The sequence below is a fragment of the Eutrigla gurnardus genome (assembly GCF_963514095.1).
Source record: "Eutrigla gurnardus genome assembly, chromosome: 5".
Classification (NCBI taxonomy): domain Eukaryota; kingdom Metazoa; phylum Chordata; class Actinopteri; order Perciformes; family Triglidae; genus Eutrigla; species Eutrigla gurnardus.
In genome coordinates, this window is record NC_139919.1 from 19,131,965 (window position 1) to 19,150,229 (window position 18,265).

Genomic DNA, 18,265 nt, shown 5'->3' on the forward strand with positions numbered 1-18,265 from the left:
TAAGTGTTGCACGGAGGCGAAAGGGAGGAGAAATTGTCCAAGGCGCGCATGAAAGGCAGTGAGCTGATTGATCTGGCGTTCGTGGGCTGCACCGGGCACAAGCTAGAAGCTGAATATACACCGCTCACCCAACTTTCATTTCTCGCCAACCACTGAATTTAATTCACCTAACTTTTGTTGTTGTTGTTGTTGGAGAGCACCTGCCCCGAGGATACAGCGGTACATCCGTCTCCTCTTTGCCGGATCGGGAGTTGGATTCCCCCAGCTGCGCAGGAGAGCTCCCCTGCCAAACGCGCCATGGGAAACGGGAGAAACACTGCCGCCTTTTGCATGTACACCTGAGGGTTTTGTGGATTTACAACACGTTTTGGAAAAAAAACTCAACCCAAAACAAGACTTATAATAAGATTTATTCGCTTTAAGAAGAAATTGCATCGAGACTCTCGGAATTACAAGCCTCTGCGAAGGACTCTTATAACTTTATTTCAACGCGGTTTGGATTTGGGTGAAGAGTTGGCAGGATGGTCTCATCCGACTGTTTCAGATTGGTCGTTTTCATATTGGGTTATTCATCACTCGCAAACGGTAAGAAGTCATTCATGCTTGTACAGATCGGTTATTTACGCGTAGTAGAATCTTATGCATGAATGGACAAAAGTTCAACATCGCACACTTTGACTGCTAGATTTGTTTAATTGGACTGCTGAATGCGAGTTGTTTTACAGATATTGACACAAGCAGCTGTCAGTTATCAGAAGTACAGTGGCTTCTTTTTATTTTTTATTATCTTAATACTTATAATAATCTTATTCTGACTGACTGTCGCCAACAGTTGAATGTACAGTTGTTTTATTTGTATCCTAACGTGCGGAACACGTTTTGTTGTTTGGAAAACAGATATTTCAGAGTTTAATATTTTAGTGGAATATTAATGTCGCGTGTGGGGGAAATGATGTGTAAATGCCGTCAATGGACATGCAGTTATCACACCTGCCGCTAGAGGTAGTCCTGCTCCGTTGTAATTAGGTGATTATTAATGTTAATAAAATCTGTTGACTCTGACAGATCATTTATATGTCAATATCAGACTGATTTCATCGATGAGATTTGGATTTTTAAAAAAAAATTGGATTAGTTGTTTTCAAATATTCTGAAGATATTGCAAATTCGCCTTTTGTTCTATATTATGACAAACGTTTATCCCGCTATTGTTATCTATGAGTGAACTGGATTAAACAAGCTGTGAAGAGAGAGCACATTCTATATACATAGTAGAATCAGCTTCATTGTCTCAGGGTCGCTCCTCAAAACAAGATGAACAGATAACAAAGGTGGATGTTTCTCCACCTTGTGCCGGGTCTGGAGTGCCACTGAGATACGCACGATGTCTTCCTCATCATTCCCAAATAAACAGCCTATCCAAACAAAGGAAATATTGTCCACGTCGCCCCCCCTCCCCCAATCACACACTCGTACGGGCTTTTAGCCTGCGACGCTTTGTCTACGATGTTTTAAGTAGATTTCCTTCACTGTCCGCGTACAAAGCGTGGGAAAGACACAAGGAGGAAGCGGACGTAGGGGCAAGAGGCAGCCTGTAATTGTTCTGGCTAGTAAAGGTCACGGAAATGTGACACGCTACCTGAGCAAAGATTTCTCTCTCCTCCTTGTGCTCACATTAAGCTATGTCAAACTGCATCCAGAAGACAATGGCAAGGAGGAAAGGAGGGCACTGTGTCTGCAGGGGAGCTACTGACTGTTAGAGTGATTATTGATGATGCATCAACATCTTTCTGTTCCTGCTGATGTGTGTAAAACACAGAGCTGTGCAGAAACAACGACTTAATGCTAACACAATTTAAGAATCATGTTGCACCCTGTCAGTGATGGTGCAGTGTCAAAATAGTTAAGTTATTAAATATTCGACCGAGATACTACAGTTTGACTAAATTTCTTCTATTTTAAAATTTTCATTCAACCGTTTTTACTGTAAATACATATCAGTGATTGAGAGGAACAAATTAAAACTTGTAGTCAGACCCTTACGGTATTTTGTTCATATTTCACTTCTAGCTGTGTCTTATTGAAAAGTGCGCAAAGGTCAAGTGTGTTGCTTTGTGACCTTTTGACACCAATTTAAATGAAGCATAGCAGCTCAGACAGACGGAGAGAACCTTTTTGCAACTCTCTGCAACATGATGCTTGCAGTTCAGAGTTAATTCACTCAGTCTGTGTAATGGCCAATTAACTTCTGCATATCACTCGGGGTGTGATGCATGCATTTCTATTGATTTTCTATTGATTCAGTCTGATTTTCATAGATTTCATGCAATAGGCAGGTAGTTTACTACACTTATTGTTTGTATAGATGACTTCGTCCAAGGAACAAGTTCTGTATGTGGATTTACATGGTTTTATTCAATGGTGTTTTTTGGGTACAGGCAAAATTCTGGAAAAACAAGTGAAGCATAGTGATGATTGAAATAAATATTGACTGAAGTGATGATTGATTTGAACCTGGAAGCTGCCTTATAATTTTTTTGTCTTAAAATTCCTTCACTGATCATCATGGTCATAGTTCTCTTTTAGTCTATTACACTATGTAATCAAAAACCTCTTTTACTATACAGTCTTTCATGCAGATTTAGTTGATGTTGTATCTTATTTTTTTATTTACTTTTATTTTCCTGCTCGGACACTTGAGATGGAGTGAAAATGGGAGGGATGAGGGGTCAACCAAGTGCAGTGGGGGCTCATTGCTCACTGGCACTCGCAGGCAGCTCAAGAAAAACACATCCATACTCTCTCTCTCTCACACACACACACACACACACACACTCACCTGGATTGAGGTTTACCGGCCGAGCAAAAAAAAGCCCTCTCCCTTATACAGGGATATAACTTAACAAATTGCTTTGTGTAGCTGTTCTTATATGATTGCAGCATCTGGCCCATACTACGCATATCCATCCTGAGCCAGCAATATATTATCTTTGAATCCTGCATAAGATTTCAATTTCAAGGAGCTTCTGTCTGCCTTCTTGTCTTAATCATGCATTATGGAACAGGAATCTTCTGGGTTTACAATTTTGTACTCTCGTGCAGGCGATTCCTGTTTGTTGGCTCTACTCAACTTTATATAACCTGGAATGGCCACCCATCATGGCCAGATGTTCCTTTATTTTGCTTTTTTAAGAGCAGTCTGGGGCATTTTTGCCTCCAAATCTCCAATGGCTAATATACAGCTAATAAAAAAGGCACTCTCCCTAACTGTTGTCTTAACCTTGCAGTTGGCAAAAGGTAACGGGAGAGAGAATACTCCGGGACACACAGACCATGAAGCACAGCCAGAGCAGTGGTTGCTAGTCCTTATTTTGGCAGGTGGTCTCGTGTCTTGTCAAGGATTCAACTTTGTAATTTGTTTTGTCTTAAAGACAAAAGACGTAAGACATACCTTTCAACATTACAGGCACAAAACACCAAATAGTTCCTTAACAGGTGAAATAATAACTTGAATAATTTGGAGATTATTTGAAAGCAAGTCTATGTGTCGTGTGTTGCATTGGTTTCCAGTTTTCGGCCTCCAACAGGCTAAACGGATAGCCTGTGATACATTTGCACTACAGGACAGGAAACTCATTGCAGTGGCCACCACAGTCTTTGCTACTGTCTCGCTCTAATCCCTATGGTCACATCACAGCCAAAATGACCATTAACATGACTGACCCTGCACTCTTTTGTTAAACTGTAATTCACTCTCCACCCTGTCCCATGTGGCACAGGAGTACAAGGGGTATATTGGCAAGGTTAAACAAGGGAATCATCGTGCCTTATTGTTACTTTTGCCTTGAACACACCAAAAAAAGATTGACTCTCAAGACAGTCACCTTGTTTCATGACGGCACAGGAAGTATGGTGAGATGAAGTGGACTCTCTGCAAAAGAAAAGGGAATTCCGCACATTATTCCCTGCACTTGAAGGGATGTGCTTGGGCTTTCCGGTCTAATTCAGTGTCAGAACAGTCATCTCAGTGATAGTGCGTCATATTACCCAACATAAAGCATGAGTTACTGGCAGTATGATGCAACAGCCAGGATGGTGCCATCCTACTTAATATACATGCCAGCTCTTAATGTCCTTTATTATCTCTCAGCTTCTTTATTCTTGTTTAATGTTTCATGCTCAACCTTCAGTTCTATAAAGTTGTTGTGAAATTAAAAACTCTTATGCAGTTGTTGGATTAAAGTACCAAAACTATTGGCTGCAAATCAATCAACCTGTCCTGACCCTATATACCTAAAAAACATTTGGGGTAGTCTAGGGTCAACAATTTCAGCTGCACTGTTGAGCCTCTGGCTTAGATTCCTTAAAAAAGTCCACGTTTTCGTCATTGGCGGGCTGTTCTTCCAGACTAAATATTTAAATGGCATTTTCTGGGCCACAAACGTCCCAGAATATTGTAGTCGTTCCTGGATCCAACACTGTCTGATTTTTTTTGTCTTCCTTACTGGTAGTGAGCCTACTACAAATATTTTCCAAACACCGCGTCCTGTGCCACTTCCCCATATCAATGCCAAATGAGGACAAGGACATACACATCTGATCCTGGTCTAATCTTAGTTAACTTGGCCCTGTGACAATAATCGGTTTGCTGCTGTGTGACTGGCTCAAGATCTCATCTTCAGTTGAAACGGAACCAGAAGTCACAGCCTGCCTTTCTCCCTCTCCCTCACTTGGTTTGTTCCATGCCTGTCCTCTTCTTAATGGCTCTTAATGAGAACCAGCTTCAGGGCTCTTTGAACCATCACAGTAAGCACAATTTCTGGTATTTTTCAGGCGCTCTGCTTGAGGAATGCAGCACACAGCTGTTATGGCGGGTTAGGGGTGTCCGGACGCTTGCTGAGGTCAGCGTTGGGCAGGCACTGGGGCAGGTGGGAGTTTTGAGGGTATGGGGGTAGAGAGACTACCGGGGGATGTTTTTTTTCTCTCTTTCAGTGGGCTGCGGAGGCCCCTGCTGATTCATCCATCTGTAGTGTGTTACTGAAGAGAATAGGGGAAAATTGGCCAGTTTTAAGAGTTGAGCTGCCTGCCAGTGCAATTGAAGGTCAGGAAGATGTTTTTCTATTGTTGCTATTGGTGTTACATGTGCAAGCAGATGCCAGCAATCCTACATTTGTTGATTTTGTATCACAACATACGTCAAATAACTGGCCTCTTGAACCTGCAGAAATCTTTGTTGTAGACAGCACCTGATATATTGTCCTTTTTATTTGGCCATTTGTATTTAACGTTTTCATTCCAACAATTGATCCAATTACATGACTTGCTGCCAATTTGCAGATGTGAGGGAAGAAAACACAAATTAGAGCATTCTCAGGGAAATGTGTGTATGAAATCACCAACAACACATAGTTATTAGCTTATTAAGGTCGGGAAGCTTGAGTTTTATTAATGTAATATACAGCTGAAAGCGCGTGGTATCACAGCATGAAAGAGTATGAGCCACATCCCTTCCCCTCTGCATAACCTTGGACAATAAAACAATGATGTGCTAGTATTTGTGAGGAAGTCAATATTGAGCCAACACTGGCACCGTCAGCTCATTCTTAGCACAACAGCTGCTCTGAATAATAGACAAATACTAGTAACATGTGTGTGTTTGCATTCCTAAATGCAGGTGCACTTTTATATGTGTGTGGTTTTCGACGTGAGAATACCCATGAATCAATCATTTGTCAGCATGTCAGTAAGCAGTTGTGTTATGCCATTGTCTTTCTTGATAATGGTTTCCATGAAGCCCATCACATTTGGAGGGTTGACCTAACAACCTTTCTGACCACAATGACAAGCTGTTGAGGGAGCTCAGTGGAAAAGAAAGAAATTACATATGGGACTGAGACACCTCCTGGATAGCAGTGAGAATCAGTGTTTCCTATGTTGATCCCTGTTAGAAGGACCTCGCGGCAGGTAATGGCACTTACAAAAAAACTTGTTCCTAAAAGAGAGGAAGGGAGCACCCATGGCACATTGAGTGGATGATTTAGAGTACAATACTGGGCCCTCCCTTTATTCCACCTTCTTTCTTTCTTTCTGCTCATCCCAGTATTCACTCACCTCTCATCACCGGAAACAACCCAGTGCTCTCACAGCAGACCATCACTTGCGTAAGAGGCAGGAGTGTGTCAGCAAAAAGTGAACTCACATGCATGACACTGAAGTGATTCATGTGGGTTTCCAACACTGTTTTTATTTTTTTTATTAGTATGATAGTGAAAAACAGCATTAATGAGCTGATTTGTTGACCTTTCTCACTCATAGTGTGTGTGTGTGTGTGTGTGTGTGTGTGTGTGTGTGTGTGTGTGTGTGTGTGTGTGTGTGTGTTCTTGTGTGTTCAACAGGACATTTGGGGAGAGATCACTCGCCTAAGATTCTGCCCTCTGACAATCCCCTCATTCTTCTCAAGGACGATTTGTTGATCCTCATATGCAGGTATGCAACACACCTGTTTGTGTCAATACCAAGTGGACCCAAGCAACACTCAAATTCAACAAGTCTTAAAATGTAACATTTAGCCAATAGTGAAATATAACTTGTACTTTTGCACATTTGATGTTTTTGTACTTTAATTGAGTGTTTCCATTTCACGCCACTTTATACTTCTACTACACATTTCAGAGGAAAACATTGTACCTTTTACTACATTTATTTGACAGCTATATTCAGAAGTGACTTTAGGCTACAAATGAATATCTTACATACAAAACATGATGAACTTATAAAATACCGTGCATTGTTACAGGTAAAACTACCCAACATATAGGTTATCACAAATGATTCTACCTGAATCTGCTACAACATTAAAATGCACCTTGCATGTAATGAATCAGTTGGAAAAATCAGATAATATCATATGTGATGTTAGCACTTTTCTGCATCATATACTTATAATTTTGTATTTAAATTTAATTTAATTCCTTTTACTTGAGTAACATTTGAAATTAAGGACTTTTACCGACCCCAGTTTTTCTTGCCCTTTCTGGTCAGAAATCTGATCAGTTATCAGAGGTCAGTCGGGAGGGGAGAAGTCTGTTTCTGAACTGTCACTGCAGCCATAAATGTTAGACTCTGATCTCATTATGTGACAGAGAGGCCAGGGGGGAAATAAACGGGACATGTCTGGGCCTCAGGACACTTGGTGTCTACAAAGAAGTTGGGACAAATCTTGGCAGGAACAAGTGGTTGTCCCCATTTATCAGACTGTTGAAATTTGCTTTAAGGATGTTGGGACCCAAGTGTGCTGCATTCACATTTGCTAAGAATTTAGAGAGTCTTGCATCATTTTGTAGGCCCGCAAGGAATGCTCAGGAACTCCTGTCTATCTAATGTAATGCTTCCCTACAAGGCCATATGCTAAGATGCCTGGCCCATAGTGTACGTGTCTTGTTTTCTGTCACTGGATGAGAGCAGGAGGTTGCTTGACCCAAAATTCTGCAGGCAAAGGCAGTGGTATGCAAGACATGTTTGATGTTCCTCTGGGATCTCTTTAATGAGAGTTTGAAAATGGATTCCGTGTGGAAAGAATGTGTTAGCTGAGCACATCATTCAAGAGAAGCATGTTCCCATGTGAAAGTTCAAGTTGCTGGATGACTCCAGATTAACTCAAAATAAACTTGAAATGAACGCAGAGTCAAAAAGTCCCAAGGGCAGAAGCAGCACTCCTAAATTAAAAAGCTTGTGAGCTGTGACACTTTCCCTCAAAATAGATCTGAAATTGAAGTTTTGGATCCAATGCTTTGTTTCTAGAGAGCATCAGTAAGTGTCAAATCTGAAAAAATATATAATATTGTTTTCATATTGTTTGACTATTTTCTTTGTGTGCATCTGTCTTCTGTCAGAGGGCATGGCTTGCTGCACTGGACCCTTGGTGATACCAGTCGATCAGTCTCATCAGAGGGGGTGAAGGTCGAGCCGTGTGATTCCATACGTAACTCTCACTCACACTGCAGCAAACTGACAGTCTCATCCTTGATTGTCAATGACACGGGAAGGTACAGCTGTCATTACTCCAAGAATGGTTCAGATCACGTCACCTCGACCTACGTCTATGTCAAAGGTGAGATCTGCGAGGCGCTCTGACCAGCTCAGATCACCTGTCATTTTTATCAAACAGTCAGTGAACCAGTGGGAACAAGAGAGAACAACCTGTGCAGCCTCTGTTAGACACTGACATCTTCCCATCCAGTAATTTCAAGCACTAGAAAAATGGAATATAATGCTGTTTAGAAGTATGTATAATATAATAATATATATAAGTTTTTCTCTTTTTGAATTGAGTTGTTTTCTTCCATTCAGGATTTAACTGTTTTTGTGAAAGTAAAGACTCCTGATAAAAGTTTTGCAGGGTGATTGTCATCTGCAGTAGAGGGGTATGGTGTTGAACTTGGTATGGTGTCATAGATAGAATAAAATAGCCAATGAGCAATCGCATATTTCCCGCATGATTCAAGGGCTGGAAAACACCTACTTAACCAAAAAAAATAGAATAAAAAAAAATCATCAGTGAGAACGGAAGAACAAAAAGGAAGAAAAAAAATTAAAAAGAAAGAAAGAGGAAGGAAATTATTTTTTTTGCATGTACTGTATGTGCTCTGTATTACCACAGTTGTTGGTCCAAGTAGGAAGCTAACTTTAATCTACATCTATTCACATTCAAGAGCCACAGCTCTCCTTGTCAGAGATTGAGAGAGACAGGGAGAGGAAGTGGTTTCTTTGGTACTGTGAGGTGGAAGGGTGAGTGTGATTGCACGGGAAGCCCTGGTTATTGACTCTGATTTCCTGCTCTGGCTACTGTTTTCTGAAGTCTTTCCGAAAGTGTCACATGGCACCAGTTACAGTTACAGTATCATTGAAATGGAGCTTGTGCTACGCACCATAAGGAGGGTTGATTTTGAGTGTCGAGTCAGCCTCAGCCCATTTTACCTAGATGTGTATGCTTTTTAGACATTGAAGCAGTTTAAACTGCACATTGTTCCTTCCCCTGTTGCTCTGTGAATGTGGTTCCCAGTTTACTTGGCTCTCAGGCAGCCTGCTGGGCCTGTGTTTGGTCTAACACTTACTTTTCCAAGCCTTTCAGTTGTTTATTACGTGATTTTTCATGTTTCATTTTTCAAATAATAGTTCCTTTATCACACCCCTACTGCTTGACCTCGCACCAATGGCAGACTATTTGTGTAGTGGTAAAGTTCCCACAGCGTTCGTGTGATGCCTGGCTGCTTGGGAGGAACACAACACTAGCCTGTTTGCTCTATCTGTGCTCTGCTGCCTTATCCGGTTAAAATGAACTGATCCGAGATTTGATCTCCGTGATGCCCTGACATTTCCCTGATTCAATTGCATTGCTCAACTCAGCTCTTGCATAAGAGTTCAGAACAACAGATGTAAATTTGCTACAAAAACGTGGATGATCCCAAAAGGCAAAATGTAAGGGACCAGTTCTGATTTGAAATGCTATTTCTAACTGACTTTTTTAGAGCAGACTGATATTGACCCATATGTTTTGTCCCTCAGATCCCAAGCAGCCATTTGTGGAGCCCCATTCCGAGACCCCTGAAATCTTCGGCATGTTCAGGCATGAGACCAGCTTTGTGGTCCCCTGTCGGACGTCCTCTCCTGACACGATTGTAACACTCGAACCGGTAAAGCCTTCCAAAGACAATCATTTTACACCTCCTGCTCATTATTGTGCTGTATATAGTAATATACTGTATGTGCTATTAATACCACAGCAGTGTATCCTTACTTGTCATCTTTGGGAAAATAAAGTGTTCCCACTTTGTGCTTAAGGCGTCTCACAGGTTCTCACACTCTTGTGTGTCAAATCATTCAAGCACACAGAAACAGACCAGGGACAGTTGTTTGTCTGAGGAAAGGTCTCAGGGTGGCGATGGGAGTCATTCTGTCTGCGTCCTGTAAGAACAGGAAGGAGCTCCAAGAGTGTTTTTCTCAGAATAGAACCTCAGCCTAAATTTAGTCCCCTTTCTCTTATGAACATCAGGAAATGCAGTAGAAAATCAGCACACCCTGTTTCCAGTCACAGGAAACAACAGGTAACTTATCATGACAATTGTAACATTTGCTACCAGAATGCAGCTAAAGCAACGATTGTGTTCACTAAAGACAACGTGAAAGCCATTTTTGACAAAGTTGCCATGACAACCAATGACAAAGTTCCTACCGTAGACAAACACAACTGACTCAGATGACACAGATAGTGGTTTGTGTGACCTTCCTGCCGTTGGTAAATCTTTGGCACTCCTCCTTCCTTTCCTTCCTTCCTTCCCTTCCCTTGCCTCCTCTCCCAGCCCAACTTCTGGCATGAGAACAAACAACAGCAGGCACGTACATCCTTTTCCGAGTCCACAATGTTTTGTGCTCCATTGCATAAATGACAGCAGAGGTTACACTCCACAAAACAATAAAAACAAATTAGATCTTCACTCTTAACAGATGTATGTCCCCAGCTGAGCCCACTAGAGCACAAGTTAAATGTTAAATGAAGTTGAGTGCATAAAACTTCAGTCTGGCTCAGTGATCGTTAGTGAACATCACAAGTGTCACCAAATATCATAGCAATGACAAACCTCCTCTGCTCTTCTCTCTTGATCGTAGCTCCAACCTTTATCAGACAAGATCATGAAGGAAATGGTATGGAATCCGGAGGTAGGATTCAAGATTCCCTACGATCGCAACACTGATTATGGTATGCTCACCTGTAAAACCACGGTCAACGGTCAAGAGTTCTCGTCAGTGTACATCCATAGAATAATAAGTGAGTCTGTTGTCTTTCTCGCCAAACTTGCTCATTGAAATAAATACATTTGTGTCGATTTTTTTCACCACCTTATATTTGTCACCGTTTTTACAGCTCTTGTTCTAAACAACGTGAAGATCACACCAGATACTGTTAGAGTGTTGGTTGGAGACACCCTCATGCTCAACTGTACTGGTGAGACGACCTATAATGGAAGAATTAACTTCACATGGGACGTTCCAAATAAGAGGGTAAGTTCAGGATTTATTTTTGACACAGTACACCTGCATAAAAAAGGAACCCTTGCTTTGGTTGTAGCAGTGGAGTTTATAATACTTCCTTTGTCTCTCTAGGAAAATCAACAGTATATAAAGACTTTTTGGCAAGCTTCTAATGTTATAAAGATGAGCAAGGCTTTAATTTTGCCAACCATTACCATGGAGGATAAGGGAGTGTACCGCTGCAAAGCTGATATTGACCACACAAAATACAAGAACGCCACAGCAAAAGTCCGTGTCTTTGGTGAGTATGCTTTGGATAGATTTATCAGGTGATGAATTCCATGAGCTGTAAAATGTATTACAAAGTATAAAAATGCAACAAAATGATTGCATAAATAAAGCATTTTAACATCTAAATATTTGTGTTACTGTACGATTTTTTGTTCCAGAGCATCCATTCCTCAATGTCTCCTATAGACATGAGCGGCCTAGTAAGGTGACTGTCAAAGAAGGTAGAAAGAAGCTTGTGTTTGAGCCCAAGGTCAATGCTCTGCCACCGCCAGACATGTTAATGTGGTAAGTTATGGTTTACAGTCACTATAAAAACTGCTGATTCTGTATTGAGTATTGAAGTTCCTTTATGATTCAGCTTCCCATTCACTTCTTTTCATGAATTGCTATTCTTAATCCACGGTTTGAATGAGCTTTCAAAGCCTCCAATTTTTTTTAGGTATAAGGATGGTGTCCCCATCAACAAAACTTCCACCTGTTACAAGATGTCTGGTTCCAGCTTGATCATCACTGATGTGCAGGAAAAGCATGCTGGGACCTTCACCATAATCCTGGGCAACCGAGTGAAGGACTTGTACAGGAATCTGAGCTACACGCTGGTAGTCGACGGTAAGCTGTTGCTATAAACCTGGCAATGACTGCTGATCCAAAGGAAATGAAGCAGTGCATCGGCTGCCCCAGCACTGTGGCTGCTTTCAGTGGAGTTCACTGGACGGCAGGTAGCAGCTCTAGTATGAGAGGAATTTGGGGGCTTGTTGATTCCAGGGCTGGATTGACGTAGCACGGGCAGCTGTTGTTGATTATTGGGGCTCTTTTGAAGGGGCTTGGCGCAGTGTGTAAACGGCCTGGGCTCTATTCTGCATGCAGACTCCAGCCGTTCCAGACCCCCCCTCAGTCCCCAGCATTTATTTGCATCCTCACCATGTGTATATATAGTGCGACTCGTATAAACATGTTCCATACAATATGTACACAGCTTGAGGAAAACAAGGATTGAATATTGAATTCATTGTTTTGAATGAATCAGAGTAAAGACTACTGATAACTGTTAACACCAGAGGTTATGCATGTTTTAGTATGTTAGGTGGAAACTTATGAAGTCTGCGTGCTATAGAGACAGAGAAGAGAAATGTGTGTCAGTCACGTCAAACTTGCCATGGGGGGCAGAGGTATTTTCACTGCATTCTTTAAACATTATGTACTTATTCTAATAGTGGGCCAAAAAGTGTAAAAATCAGCCCCTTCTGGCTTGTATAAACTTTATGTATGGTCTGTGATTCGTTTGCGTTACAAAACTTTGATTTATTGGAATGACAAAAAATAAACACAGACACAAGCATGCAAAAAAAGAGAGATTCCTGGTATCAATTATGGAACTATTTCATCAGTTGTTTAGAGCTGTCAGAGTGCTCCAGATTATGAACGTGTCCTACATGATGGCGTGTGTGGTGGGATGCAAGCTATGTGGTTTGCCTCACTATGTCACAGTGTGTAGCCTGACTTATTCAGCTGTCCATAATGGAGAAAATGGTGAAGTGATTTGGAGCGCTTCCTGAGGTGGCTCAAGGATCTTTGTCTGTTGTTGATGGTTTATTCACTGACCTGGGCATGACTGGCCACAGTGAGGTCGTTCTTTGACCTACAGCCCCATGCTATCCAATCATCCTGCCATTCTTCTCCTACACAGCGTCTAACGGACAACTAGTGTGCACAACTTTTTCACGGCTATCCATCATGACTGTCTGCCCTCATTATAAAGACATTATGAGATTCCACGCTGGGCCGGGATGGCAGACAAATGATCTAGCCTGTTGTCACTCTCTCTTTATCTCGCTCTCCCTGTATTTTTGTGTTTTTTGTATGTGTGTACTTATGTGTGTTCATGTGCACTTCTCTCTCACAGTGAAGCCAACTATTTCCGAGGCAGAGCTCGCCACTGTGGATGTGCAGCCCTACACGCTTGGCAAACAGCATCAGTTAACCTGCACTGCTTATGGGGTACCCTTGCCAAACATCACATGGCTCTGGCAGCCGTGCCAATCAGACACTGCGTTTATAGAGTGAGTCACCGTCTTGCTATATTCCAAAGATTTACATGTTTAAACTCAATTTTCTGTTTATGTCCTCCAATCTTGAAGAATTAGAAAGGGGTTTTCCATGTCGTCATAAACACCAAACGTAATCCAATTCATAATCAAAAACATGCCACTTGCTACCATATAGTGGAACTCCTGGATTGAGTGTGTTGTTTCAGCTACCTGTTGTCACAGTTTTACTGTATGTTTAGAATTAGCTGGCAGTTTACAGATGATTAAAAGGTAGCATTCAGATTATTCTTAACTCCTTAATTTTCTCTTTTTCCAGAAAATGCAGTTTGTATGTTTATTATCTGTTTGGTAAATACATGTTTTGGTGTCATGGTATTTACAAAAGACCTAAGTACCACCATGGTATTGTAGTTGTGTGTAAAAGCATCTCAGATTTAACAGTAGAAGTGTAGGGTCCAGACCAACCTGGGATCCCAATGTAAAAAAGATCTACATTGACTGAATTGACTCTGGCCCAGAATATGACACATTAATCAGAGAAACGCACCCCTCGAGAACTGCCCTCTCATTTGTGGTCAGTAGGCTGTAGAGGAAATAAATAAACCTCAGGTTCCCAGAGCTGTTACACAGCCGAACAGAACTGAGTGTATGAGCGACTGTGTATGAATACCGGCCTGGTAGTGAACCCACAAACAAGATGAACATTCCCTGAGATTCTGGTTCGTCAATGCCAGCAGGAGACCTGCGAGTCGTAAGATTAGGAAAACAATGGGTCATTACCCTTGGGTTATCAGGCCTTCACACCATGAACAAAAACAACATTGTGGAACACTGCACAAGAAAGAGACACCGTAATGCTACATATTTGTTCGTGTCAATCCACCAGTGCCCCCCATTATTTCATTTATTAAATCATCACAAAAACCTACTTGTACTTGCCAGATCTACGATAAATAATAGCAGAGCATTAGCTGGGTCAAAGCAACTCATTCTGCAGGCCTAAAGATAATCAGGGCTGGCACTAGGAACAGTGGCAGCCAGCTAATGAGACAAAGGAAAAGCTATGGCCTGGTGGGAAGCCAATTGTGCCAAATGTTTATTTTATACAGCCCCGACCTTGTAAAATACCTGTCACTATAAATACTGCATGTCCTCCTTCAAGATCATATCCCATCTAAATCTTTGGGAGTTTGGAAAGGAGGGGAAATGCAGAGTGTGGGGAATGTTTAGAGGGGAGGGACATGAGAAAAGCTTATAGAATGAGGCTGATAGTGTAGGGGGCAGAAATATGGGGGCGTCTTTATCACTAGGTTGAGAAGTTATCAGCTGTCCCTTGTTGACCGCCAAGGTCTTAGGATCAACCTTATCTCCTCTGGCCAGAACATGTGTGTCGGTGGGGGGTGGGGGGATCGCTTCCTGCACGAGGTGACGCATAGCACAGCCCTTCCTGTCGCAGTTGCTGTTTCCTCCTCTGCCTCTCCTCTCATCAGGCTGATTGTTCCCCACCACGGGCGGTGAAGGGTTTGGGGGTTGGGGTCAAATCAATGCTTTCTCTTGGTTTTTCATCCCAGACAAGCTGGACTAGACCTGGACTCTACCCAGATCATTCTCAGTGTTCTTTTAAAATACATCCGCCTTTCAGAATTATGCTCTTTCACAGGAGGATAGAACATTGAACTATCGTGTGATCGAGGCAGGATATGTTTTAATTTACCCCAAGGTTCCCAATTAAAACAATGTGGATGTCTGTGTTTTTTCTTCTGTGTTGTTGTGTTGTTTAAGGTCCAACACATCTGTCTCTAAGCATACTGTCTGCATGACTCAATGGCCTCATTCATGTTCTTTTCTTTCCTGCAGTTGCATTGCTTACACCAAGCCTATACCGGTCAATATTGATGACAGGAGAAATGACTCCCACAACTGGATTAAGAGCATAAACGTTAAGCCTGAACTGGTTAAAGGAAAAAACAAGGTATGTTTTACTTGTGCAACTGTGACCAAAACCCATGAAAAGCCTTCACCACTCTCTTTTGAAAAATTCTGTGTTGTCTTTCAATGCTGCTCTTAAAATCTTGATTTATCCTTGATAAACAACCGGGAAAATATGTGAAAATCTCTTGGTTTCATGCTTTTGGTATGCTTGATCTGAAAAAAAAGATGCTATAGGGTTTAGGGTTAGGGTTAATATAGTAGTATATAGTATAGTAGTAGAGACACAGTTCATTTACCCCTACTGGAGTGAAACCCTCCATTTAACTGCTTTTTTAGATGATGGCCTGTAAATATAGCAGCTGCAGCTTCATCCTGGGTCTTACCAAAGAAACATCTTTTATTCTGACATGAGTTAATCTTTTCGGCTGTTGAGACTCTTGGAGCTAAGCCTTATAAACAGTACAAAGTCTATATGGCTTAACTAATCTGTGTGCCGAGAGCTGAGAACACACTTTTATAGATTCTACCCCACACCATAACCTGTGAGGATGAGCCACTTAACACACCGGAAAAACAGCTGGAAATCGTGCCTTTGTTATGTAAGCATATACTGCTGTAATTATACAGAAAGCAATTACAGAAGAAAGATTTGATTGTTAGAAAAAGTCTGTCACACTTATACATTACACAATATGTAATTCTCTTACACTTCAATTACAGTTTTCTGCAAAATCAACACTAACGTATGAATGTGGGATTCAGCTTTTCTCAGGAAACATCAAACACATGTTGCCATGCAAGCCTATAACACAATGGGGAAACTGCAGACATTGCCATGAATGTCCTGTGGGAGCCTGTTACTAAAACTGTTCACCCCAAACATAATTAAGAGCAGGCCTCTACTGCCTGGGCACTGCAAGAGTCTGTCTATAGGATTACGTTAAAGAAACCCATTACAGCAGGCTGGGCCATATTAAGCCACAGATTCATGGGCATAAATGTTTTCAGCTGGAGAAAGAATTTTGTCATTGTCAATCCAAACCATTGTTTTCACCTGTATTTCTGGGACATAACGAGGTGATTTATTGTATCTTACTCTCTGATTAAGCACATAATGAAAATCATTATCATATTAAGTAATTGTAATTGTAAAGGCCTCAGTTATAATATGTCTTTGACATAAAGAGGGAGGCACCTCTTATTTACAACTACTTGTGGCCAAACGCTGGTGCTTTATGAGGGTTAGGACTAAGGGTCAACGATAACAAGCAGAAGTTTAAAAGAAGAGGGATTTGTTGGAAGTGAATTCCTCTCTGTCACCTCACATAAATTGTTGGCCCGTGAATAAGAAGGTGGTTAGGGCCAGGCCTCTGAGTGCCTCCCCAGAAGGCCCAGTAGAGAGAGAGACTGGCCCGGATCATAATATAAGGAAAACACAGGGGGAAGACATGGGCACAGAGGTCACAGTGCGTCTGGTCAGGTCACCTCTTAGGGACTGTGCACAATTGTTTAAATGACTGTGTTCAAGCTCGGCTTACATCATGGTGACTAATAGCAGTAACATAATACCATAAGCCCACTACATCATTGTTTTGACAAGTGTCAGAGCAGCATGGCTTGGACAATATGACAACTTTTAAGCATGCATTCTGTTACTGCCTAAATGTTTTTATGGTGAACATTGTTAATACAGGGTCGCTGAAATTGTTTCATGGGTACAGCTGTGTGTCTTGAGACTTGGTACAATAGCTCCTTCAAACCCAGGAAGTTTAGGCCCAGACAATACACCCACATCATTCACTCTCTTTGATGTCGCTGAATGGCCCCCAAAAAAAACAGATGTCACTATGAACACTAAACAGACCCCACACAGTCCGGCCCTCACTCAAGTTTCACTGATTATATTGTCTTTTTAAGCCATTAAAATGTTGTAATGTGCGATGACAAAATTGAGTGTGGCATTAGAAGTGCTTTCCAGGAAATGGACATGAAACCCCGGCAGTAGATCTATAGCACACGTCTGAAGGAGACTCAGCGGGTTTTGAACTCCAGATGTATCCTTTCATTAATGTTATGCACCGGAGAGTTTAAACCAGACCAGGTTCTGGACCCTCACCCGCCTGTTAGCAGCTTCCCTGACGGTGATTGAAACCTCAAGAATATGTCATGCTGAAGGTCTAATTCTGAATTGTGATATTAGGCATTTGTTGTTTATGTCAACATGTTTTATCCTGCTTTGAACAATCAGTAATAATTGCCCTGTTTATCCCAATTAGACTGTGAGCACCCTGGTGATAGGAGATGCTAACATGTCAGGAAAGTACTCCTGTGTGGCCCAGAATGAAGATGGTAACAACACAATGTTGATCCCTTTCTACGTTAATGGTAAGTAAGAATATGAGAGCTGGAATATCAAACTTTAAATCTTAACCGCTCAGCCGAAAGTGCTCACAGAACTATGCTGAGTTTTATTGCCACAATTGCAAAGCGCCCTTTACTGTGCACTGAATTCTTTCAAATGATCTACACGTATAGTACACGCTGTAATGAATTGCAAGAACAGCAAAGGAATGTGCAGATTGTATTGTGCAATAAAGAAACCGGAGGGGGGCATTAATTGAAACCATCTTCCACTGTAGCTGAGCAGCTTTAGGGCGGAAGAGAGGCAAACATGTCCTGAGCCATATGGAGTTCTATAATGGCACGCTTTTAAAAAGAAGTTATGAATAACTGCATTCCTGCTCCGGTGCCAGCAGGTCAATCTTATTTCTCTGTGAGCCTTCTACATTTTTAATGTGCATCTGAGCTTTTCCAAATGTTCCCAACATGAATATCCATTGAGACACTTATGTAATAATAGTGGAGATGAGGTGTCATTGCACACAATCACAGTTCATTTCGCAAAAGAAAGTGAATCACAATTCCTTAAGAGCGAAGTGAATCACATCTCCTGAAGGGTGAAGGAT

At 41.6% G+C, this 18,265-nt stretch overlaps 1 protein-coding gene across 1 annotated transcript in view; it reads left to right on the plus strand.

Annotated features, from left to right (window-relative positions):
• Positions 1-18,265, plus strand: part of kdrl (kinase insert domain receptor like) — a 41,148-nt gene continuing 22,883 nt past the window's right edge. The window contains exons 1-12 of the mRNA XM_084010458.1: positions 1-585; positions 6,396-6,486; positions 7,893-8,110; positions 9,565-9,692; positions 10,666-10,825; positions 10,922-11,058; positions 11,161-11,329; positions 11,478-11,604; positions 11,759-11,928; positions 13,223-13,379; positions 15,225-15,339; positions 17,576-17,684. Of these exons, the coding sequence (XP_083866584.1) occupies positions 522-585; positions 6,396-6,486; positions 7,893-8,110; positions 9,565-9,692; positions 10,666-10,825; positions 10,922-11,058; positions 11,161-11,329; positions 11,478-11,604; positions 11,759-11,928; positions 13,223-13,379; positions 15,225-15,339; positions 17,576-17,684 (1,645 nt within the window). The 5' untranslated portion in view covers positions 1-521. The remainder of the gene's footprint in view (positions 586-6,395; positions 6,487-7,892; positions 8,111-9,564; positions 9,693-10,665; positions 10,826-10,921; positions 11,059-11,160; positions 11,330-11,477; positions 11,605-11,758; positions 11,929-13,222; positions 13,380-15,224; positions 15,340-17,575; positions 17,685-18,265) is intronic.